Source organism: Mytilus edulis, chromosome 1, assembly GCF_963676685.1.
Source record: "Mytilus edulis chromosome 1, xbMytEdul2.2, whole genome shotgun sequence".
NCBI classification, from domain to species: Eukaryota; Metazoa; Mollusca; class Bivalvia; order Mytilida; family Mytilidae; genus Mytilus; species Mytilus edulis.
The window spans coordinates 115231489-115241071 of record NC_092344.1 but is presented as its reverse complement, the minus strand read 5'-3'; the positions used below and the strand labels follow the sequence as shown (position 1 = coordinate 115241071).

General features: G+C 35.1%; 2 protein-coding genes across 2 annotated transcripts; one reads left to right on the top strand and one right to left on the bottom strand.

Annotated features, from left to right (window-relative positions):
* The first annotated feature begins 1503 nt into the window (after window positions 1–1503).
* LOC139501448 (uncharacterized) lies at window positions 1504–2547 on the top strand. The gene has a single exon (XM_071290561.1). The coding sequence runs from the start codon at window positions 1504–1506 to the stop codon at window positions 2545–2547; it is 1044 nt and encodes a 347-aa protein (XP_071146662.1).
* A 240-nt stretch (window positions 2548–2787) lies between these two features.
* Window positions 2788–7231, bottom strand: LOC139501644 (nucleoredoxin-like protein 2). Its single transcript, XM_071290783.1, has 3 exons — window positions 7175–7231; window positions 4560–5009; window positions 2788–3596 (listed from the first exon to the last, which is right to left on the bottom strand). Exons 2-3 carry the CDS (start codon window positions 4997–4999, stop codon window positions 3317–3319), a joined length of 720 nt encoding a protein of 239 aa, XP_071146884.1. The 5' UTR covers window positions 5000–5009; window positions 7175–7231; the 3' UTR covers window positions 2788–3316.
* Between the last annotated feature and the right edge of the window lie 2352 nt (window positions 7232–9583).

Below are 9583 nucleotides of genomic sequence, written 5' to 3'. Positions count from 1 at the left end.
ATGCATTGTAGCAAAGGAGAAGAATAATTGTGATATAAGGCCAGAAACACGAAAATGATTGAATTTAAGAGAAAGGACACACATAACGGACTTTGGAAAAAGGGAGAGGGCTTTTGATACCTTAAATTAAATTCTCCAGTCATAATATCTTTTACAAAAAATCATCCTACAACAGTTTACAAGCTGTATATACCCGCGATTTCGCGGTTGTGTTCTAGTCTTTTTTATACTAATTACGTAACTTAAGTCTTTAACCTTGATCACTGATAAATATAGTTAGTTCAAGGTCAGGTGACATGTAGATGTTGCTATAGAACTATATATATATACCCAACATATTATTCATAATAACTTAATAAGTGAAGAATTCACATGACAAATAACGTTTAAGCAGTCGCTGAACAAAGACGATGGCACGACATATGACAGACGCCAAAACTTGATAACATAACGAAATAGCACCTTTGATTATCTGATGACAATCTGTTCAATTTATTTTGACGATGAACGATATTTTCTGTCATTTTTTTTCAGAAATTTTATCTCTCGGTCCTGAAAGATGTTGAGGTCCCCTTGGTCATATGGATCACCTTTTATGTTTCAGTCTCGTGTTGAATGATAAACATTTTCTGTATACCAATGAACGATGTAACTGATTATACAGGTGGTTCCATGTTTTTCAAAGTGTTACGGCCAAGTTACGTGTTTGTCCTGGTTGTTTCTGTACGGTTTGAAGTGGTTGGAATTAATTAATTAATATTGTGTTTGGGGTTTTCTAAATGTTGGTAATAATATCTTTATTTTTGGCAGTTGAGTCGTTATACCATAATCTCCATTACTTTAGAAAAGATATGAAAATGTGTTCACCTTCTTGAAGTCTTTCAAGCTATGCCGTAGTAAATATTACTTTTCGTGGGTTTAATAGAACTTCAATCTCATTCTGACAAGTGAGATGCAGTTTTTATTCGACAACTTTATACTCATTTTACGTCAATTCATTCCTGAAATAGACATACACAAAATAAGAAATATGATAAAAACGCATGTCGTATGTACCATAAAGAGTACCGATATGAAAAAATGTAAAGCATTTCAGCCGAGAATTATCCCCTTATTTATGATAACACTACAAAAGAAAAACAATTATGACAGAAAGTATCCAACTACAACTGACTTAGAGGCTCCGGTCTTTGGACAGACGCATACAGAATGTATCACACTTGAGACAATAGTGAAATATCAGAAAATAAGATATTAAATTGCTTATTTAATTTTAAACCCATGAATGTAATCTTCAAATGGAAAAATTATTTGATCTAATTTAATACTTTTGTATGAACAATCACTACCTTGTACACAGAACAGGCCTTCCTTTTGTATCACATGCACTAGAGAACCTGATGGACTATTTCGACTTAATAATATGACCAACACCAATTCATTTAAAGACTACGTCACCACATAATTCGGCAACTCAGTATGGAATCGCTACTTTATCGAAGTATGACACAGCAGCATGAAGAGGATGGTCCAAGTACGACACCAAAACATCTACAGTCGACACAGCAGCATGTAGAGTATGGTCCAAGTACGACACTAAAACATCTACAGTCGACACTGCAGCATGAAGAGGATGGTCCAAGTACGACACCAAAACATCTACAGTCGACACAGCAGCATGAAGAGGATGGTCCAAGTACGACACCAAAACATCTACAGTCGACACAGCAGCATGAAGAGGATGGTCCAAGTACGACACCAAAACATCTACAGTCGACACAGCAGCATGAAGAGGATGGTCCAAGTACGACACCAAAACATCTACAGTCGACACAGCAGCATGAAGAGGATGGTCCAAGTACCACACCAAAACATCTACAGTCGACACAGCAGCATGAAGAGGATGGTCCAAGTACCACACCAAAACATCTACAGTCGACACAGCAGCATGAAGAGGATGGTCCAAGTACCACACCAAAACATCTACAGTCGACACAGCAGCATGAAGAGGATGGTCCAAGTACGACACCAAAACATCTACAGTCGACACAGCAGCATGAAGAGGATGGTCCAAGTACGACACCAAAACATCTACAGTCGACACAGCAGCATGAAGAGGATGGTCCAAGTACGACACCAAAACATCTACAGTCGACACAGCAGCATGAAGAGGATGGTCCAAGTACGACACCAAAACATCTACAGTCGACACAGCAGCATGAAGAGGATGGTCCAAGTACGACACCAAAACATCTACAGTCGACACAGCAGCATGAAGAGGATGGTCCAAGTACGACACCAAAACATCTACAGTCGACACAGCAGCATGAAGAGGATGGTCCAAGTACGACACCAAAACATCTACAGTCGACACAGCAGCATGAAGAGGATGGTCCAAGTACGACACCAAAACATCTACAGTCGACACAGCAGCATGAAGAGGATGGTCCAAGTACGACACCAAAACATCTACAGTCGACACAGCAGCATGAAGAGGATGGTCCAAGTACCACACCAAAACATCTACAGTCGACTCAACTACCTTAGGAAGAGCCGTGATATAGCAAACAGAGAATCCGGCATCTTCCAGTAGCAAGCCGTGGGAGTTCGAAAAACACTTCTTACCTAATTCAGTTTAGGTAAGACAATACAGAATTTCCAGTACCAAACAAAAATAATCCTCAATTCTGATTGAAAAATTTCAATAATCACAAAAAAGGTTCCTATGTTTGAACGACTGAATTGACAATGTTTACACTTGAAACAGATCATTTAATTCAATCTAATTCAGATTTATTGATAAACATTGATAATAATACAGTAAAAAAAACATTACATAAAAATAAGAAAATATTAAATGGCAGGAAACTGACATATACATTGTTTTAAAAGCACATGAAGCATAACTGTTCAACCAGAACAATATTTTCAGAATGGAAAAGTAGTTGATTACGGTTGTCAGTATACTGCTTTAATATTATTTTGTCTAGCCTATAAATATATGCATTCATATCTGGGGAGTGGTGTCTCGTGCATTCTTCTTCTATAAGTGTAGTATGACAATGAAATGAAAGTCTGGCAAGAATTCACACTCGAATTTCCTGAAAATCGGTTTTTGGTAAGAATTTAAATTTATGGCAAGATATAAAAAAAAAATTGGCAATAAATATCAGTGAACATTTCATAAAAACCACCGAGGCCTCCTGTGACTATGAAATCAGATGACGATTTCTAATGATATCAACTTATACAGATAACATTGAGTTAATCTTTCTCTGTCATAAAAAACTTCCAGATATACTCATGATACTATAATTCACTCAATAGTAATACTCGAGACGTTCTCTTTAAAACTGACGGTTTTCTCTTTCTCAATGCTATTCTCAACTAGTTTTGTCTCATCCTGTTTCTCACTGTCTAAAGTTTTTTCAGATGGTTTTGTTGCAGACAGGTTAGCCTTCTGCAACCACCCCCGAAAGCATATAATGCCCTTGTCTTGAATGTCCTTGCGTCCTTTCTCTGTTATTATCGTTCCATTGTCTCTAATTATAATCAGCTTTGGAATCGCCTTTATTTCGTATTTTGATTTTAGTACACTAGAATATAAAATAAATAGATATTCAGGTAAATAATACAAGAGTTGAAAATGGAAGCTGAACTGTTAATTTTTTGTGAGGCGTATAAGTTTTCACAGAATGTTGAAACAAGTATCTGCAGTGATTCGTACACGTAAACGTGTCTTGTTTTATTTTTTTTTGTGCACATCTCTACATCCATTCCAATATCCTATTTGTATTTTACCAATCTAATTAAAATCGCGACATATTAGAAACAGGAGCGATGAGAGATCGGTTTTTAATTAGATTGGTATTTTACCAACATGCTTGAAACTAAGATGAGATCTGAAAACGATCTGGTTCCAAAATTCTCTTTCCGACGTTCAGAGACAAGTTAGTAGGGACCATCGTGACCCAACTTATATTACATTATTTAGAAAGTGTTTGGACTTCTTTTGAACATTTGTCAAATGCAACAATAAACTAAAAGTTAATTAAAGCAAGACTCTTGCTAACCCTAAAACTTACGTGTGAAATCAAATATGCAGTGTGCGTTTGGCTTGCATTGATTTTGCAAAGTAAAAATATAGAATCATTTTCAAAACAGTGTGAACACCCGCAATACTTATGTTAGTAATAATACTGAATCATTTAACTTGTTTGCCATCGACTATCGATAACAGTGATTTTACGCTCACTCAGTCTGTCAGAGGGATTCCAGGGGGGGGGGGGGGGGGGGGTATATAGAATAAAAGAGCAAAGTGCATACAGGTACTCCAGAAGAAAAAAAAATAAGAAAGTTTAAGTATTCAACATTTAAATCAACACACAAGTTTTAATACTCTGCTAGTTATTCGTATTGATGAAAATGTGTTTAAGAAGTACATATGATAAAATGAGTATAATCAAACACCGGAGATAATCTGAGTGATGGGTTGTGGTTGCTTAAGTCTGAGATATTACAATATTATCTCCCAAGTTGTAGAATTGGTCTAAACTTACTCAACTAACGGATCCTTATATGGCACAGATAACCAATCACCATGCTTTTCTGAGAAGAAAGTCTTCATATCGTCTATTTTCTTATCAAAACTGACAAAGACAATTTCAAATGGTGATATACGCTCTTTCAGTTCTTCATAGGTTTGTTTTAATAAAAATGTGAACTCTTGGCACGGAATACACCAGTCTGCAGCAAAGTACAACCCTATGACTTTATTTTCTATCGACTTGAAAGCGTCCACTTCCTCTGGTTTTCCTTCGCTCAGTTTATCAGCCTCTTCATCTTCAAGTCCTGTCGTTTGACTGTCTGGAACACGAATTTCTTTGATGTTAATAGTCTGACCAAAATCACTGTCGCTTTTCTCGGGCTCAACTTCTTTTTCTCTGCATTTCTCTTGAGTCCAAAATATTTTGTCTTTCCAAAGCTCGTCCATTATCATGTAGTCATTGCTACAAAATAAATTATTTTCAAGGGTTTTAACATATAAAATATAGATATCTGATGAAACCTGCATGCTTTCCAACAAAATAACAGTAAAAAAATCTTTTTAAATGTATCCGTTTTCCCTTGTATACACCTATTTGTCTGTTGTGCGTATCACCACTACAGTGGACTGGTGGTTTTCTTACTTGTGGAGAAAAATAGTATCAACATCTATTAGATCTAATTTAAAATCAGATTCATACTTTAGGCGAACCCTGACTGAATTTTAACATTCTGCGTTTCCGGTAACCTTAAGAAACGCAGAACTGTGGTCTACTCATAGTTCTAAAACCTGCGAACGGCTTATGCATCACTATTTTATTTTGGCCTGGGGTTTTTTTTTTTTGCAATCAAAATTGTTCCTTCCATTTTCTCCTTTACGAAAATATAGATCTCAGGTTTCGATTTGGTCTTTGACGAGGATGCGAGGTTGTATATTCGTTCATCTTAACAGAAGTTTCTCTGGGAACTTTGTTATTAACAATGGTATGATATCTGTTCCTGTTGGAACAAATATTCCATATCCTTTATTTCGTTAGAAACCAATACTGCAATATTTGTTCCAGTGGAAATACTATTACAGAATATGTCTTCCATTTTGAATTTAAAAAGGAACTTCTATTTCGTGGCATATGTTGCACATGTTTACACTATTTTACATTATATACACATTCATTCTATTATTCATTCATTCATTCCAATCTTATTAAAAAAAAAAGATCCCTGTTTACGTTTTTCTACCGAAGCCGGGTCAGTGTCGTGGTCTCTACTTGCACAACGTATTCCTTTACCAATAAAAATTGACCGCCATAAAATAAATAGTTCGTAATCCTCGTACGTATCATCATCATCATATGATCTGAAGTTTAATCAGATTGTCATTAATGCATGTATATGTCTACTATCTGGTTCTGTCCTGGTCCTTTATAATTTTTAATAGTATTAAACACCGTTGTTTTCTTATATGTCTCTTATTTATGTCTAATCGTATGTACTTGTATGTAATGTCATGAAAGTTATTTATAGGGCCCTTTAATTGGAAATAAAATATTCTTATTCTTATTCTTATATACCATTCTGCCCGGATTAATAATGCAAGCAACTCAGCCACATTTTCTAGTACTATATTTACTGTAAATGAATGCTGAATGCGGGTTTCACATTTCAGACGGCGTACGAAAAACAGCTGTGGGATATACATCTGTTTCATTTTTTTTTTCAGTGTGAATACAAGTTTGATTGTAACATATTATCGTCACTTCATCTTTTATATATTATACACCCTATTTTAAAAAGCTTTTTCCTTTATTGCTGAAGAGAGTATGTTACCATGATGATCTCGGTTATTTCCACTATACGGTCGTTTACTGGAGACCAAGCACGTTTGAGTCAGGGAATTCAAAGGATGTTCACTGTCCCTCGAGGGACTCAAAGAAAGGCAAAAGGAACCTCAGTTAAGTATTGTCTTTGCTTAAAGTGGGAATTTATGAAAATATGCCATAGCCCTCGGTATAAGAGGGTGGTAAAAGGTTATTTTCGTGCAACGTGGTCGCCGTTTTTTATTTGACGTTCAACGTGTTTTTACTTTTTTTATTTGACGTACAGTCGTGCAAGACAGGTGCCTCGTTCAACGTGTTCTGCTAATTTAATTTTACGTGCATCGTGATTTTCAAATGCTTATTTTGCGTGCTCGGTATTTTTCATATAAAATTCAAACACTTTGCAGTGATCGTCAAGAAATACTTTTTTAAAAGTCGTCAACCAATTATATCATAAATGTGTATACTAAATCGGGAATATCAAGTAAAACAGAGAGTTAATATATACAAGAAGATAGTTTTGACGTATTTTCCGTGCAAGCATATATATATATATAAGCTCTGACCAAGCTGAGCATGGATTTTTGCCTCTTAAATACGGAATTCGTAGAAACCGTATATGTTTCTGTAATTACTTTTTTCGACAAATGTTCTTCGTCAAAAGCGAGTCAACAGATCTGAATTTTCATGAACTTTATAAATGAAAGAGTTATGGAAGGACGGGCGAACTCCGCGTATAATAACTCTCATTCCCAAAATGTATGTCGTGTGTACAACTAATCGATGTATGGAATGTTTGTATTTACACTTACTTTTTTAGAAGTGGTTGTCGCCCTTGTTGTCATAGTGCGAAATAAACACAATTTGCCGCCGTTTTATGAATAAACGTGATTATTTTTTTTCTTTTTTGAAAAAGTTTATTGTATAAAGTCTTCACTTATTGAGCTTAGGGGTTGACCAATTTAATTTTCTGTTGGAGGTTGGACCGGAGGGAGGGGGAACTTTAAAAATGACTTACTTGGTCGGCGGGCTGGAAAACTATGATAAATGACTGCCCAAGACTAGGAAATATGTTTAAGACAGGAAAAAACGGAAATTCTTTAACAAAAATTGCAGAACAGTTGAAGAAACCAATGTTTACAAAAATAAAAACTTGAAAAACTGACATACCATGATAGCTCAAATACTGAAAATCCCGAAATCCTCAGTCCTCCGGCCCCGAATATCAATGGGTCTTATTAATATTGGTCCGACTGAGAGTCGAGTCCTTTCAAATTGATTTTTAGATTGAACTGTTACACTACTATTGCATGTAAAGGAATACGGTTTAAAACGTTTAACACTCGGATCTCCGCACATATTTAATCCCGCATACTTTTTCATGCCGTTGCACCTTTCCAAACTCAGAAACCTTTAATACAATATGGTTGTTGTTAGTTGCCATCAGCTATAATGGCCATACTGGTTTTTTTGTTTTCGTTTATTGGGATTAGCATAACCCATGACGTTTGTTTCGCTTCGGTCATGCGGGAGATTTAGCGTTTTCATGTCGGGCCTTCTACCATACGATAAGTAAGTAAGTGAGTAAGTGAGTTTTCATAAAATGAACATATACATTTGTTTACACAATTGAACAAAATTATCAAACAACAATACATTGAACAGAACAATTAACAATGATTCCGATGCTGAGTTCAAGTTTTTATATCTTAGTTATTTCAAAGAATTTTCAGGTTTCTCTGATGCTTGGGTAGCAATTTGAATGGAGAGAACATAATATTTTTTAATAAAACATCTTCATTCTATACGTTTGTTGCCAAAGGGTAGCTTGTTTGAATCTAACCAACTTTACACAGTTCTCAAACGAGAGCTTACTTTGGACGTATATTTATATTCGGTTTTAGCTATATTAGCAGTATTTATTTTTTTTCTTCGGTATAACCTCAATTAACTCAATTTTCTTTGTAATGTATATACTAGTAGAAACATGGATATTGTTTTGGGGGGCCTTTATAGTTTACTGTTCGGTGTGAGCCAATGCTCCTAGTTAGAAACCGTATTTTGCATTGGCCTATGATGGTATATTTTAACGAATAGTGACTTAGATGGAGAGTTTTCTTATTGGCACTCGTACCACATCTTCTTATATTATTCTGCTCATTATTAGTCAATGATATGTTCTAATTATTCAAGCATTTTACTTTAAAGTGATAAATTTTAATACATACAGCCTCCTCCATTAATAACTGCTGTTTCCTTTTGCGTTTAACGCAAAATTTTGCGTAATTTCGCAAAGGTTTGCGTTATAATGCAAACATAGGAAGAAAAATTTTAAAAAAAAATGTGTGGCGCTAATACGCTTCCTTACATTACTGCTTCAACTATAAATTTAAATTTCTTAATTTCAGAAAAATCAGAAAGGAAGGTATAACAGAAATAATGTTTTTAAATAGTTCTTCCATTTGCTTTTTAAGTTTGGTACATGTAATAATAAAATGAAATTCATTTATCTTCAACTTTTAAATTACACAGTTTACAGATATCTCTACAGACTACAGGCAGTTTAAGATATCGATCTGTCGTTGGTCTCTAGTGAGGAGTTGTCTGACTGGCAATTGCAACAAATCGTGTTATTCTAACACAATTTCTTTTTATAATTTTCTGTCTTAAACAAAAAATCGGCACCAATAAGCCGGTGTCCGGGCGCTGTGGTTGAAAATATAAATCAAATAAAACATATACCAAAGAAGAACATGAGATGAGGAAAGAGGGAAGATGCTATCAGCATCACAACCGTCACCACTTTTAGACTATCAGCGCAAAAACTCAAAAATATAAATTTATGGATATCAGGAATATCTAAGATTAATTGATTGTACCACGTCAACCGCCAACACACTCTGGCCCTCACAAAAAATAAGCGTTTAAAAAAACAACGAACGACACACAGTTGGCTAAAAAGATATAAGATGTTTGGAATTTAATCCCTTAAAATCTGCTTCTTTTAATGGTTGAACAAGGTTTAACAGCATAGAAAAATAAATATTTTCCTTTAACTCTATAAGTTGGGACCAATAAACATATCTTTCACCACCCAATAAGAAACAGGATGGATATCTAGACTGGCTCATGATTAATTTCTATATAGGCTTGATTTTAAAAGGAGACCATAATTTTGACTTTATTTCTATGCATTCTCTAATTTATTCGATACACCGACA

Coding starts and splice junctions, on each gene's coding strand:
- LOC139501644 (XM_071290783.1), bottom strand. CDS start 4,999: ATGATAATGGACGAGCTTTGGAAAGACAAAATATTTTGGACTCAAGAG. Junction 3,597..4,559: donor TATAAGGATCCGTTAGTTGA/GTAAGTTTAGAC, acceptor TTTATATTCTAG/TGTACTAAAATCAAAATACG.
- LOC139501448 (XM_071290561.1), top strand. CDS start 1,504: ATGACACAGCAGCATGAAGAGGATGGTCCAAGTACGACACCAAAACAT.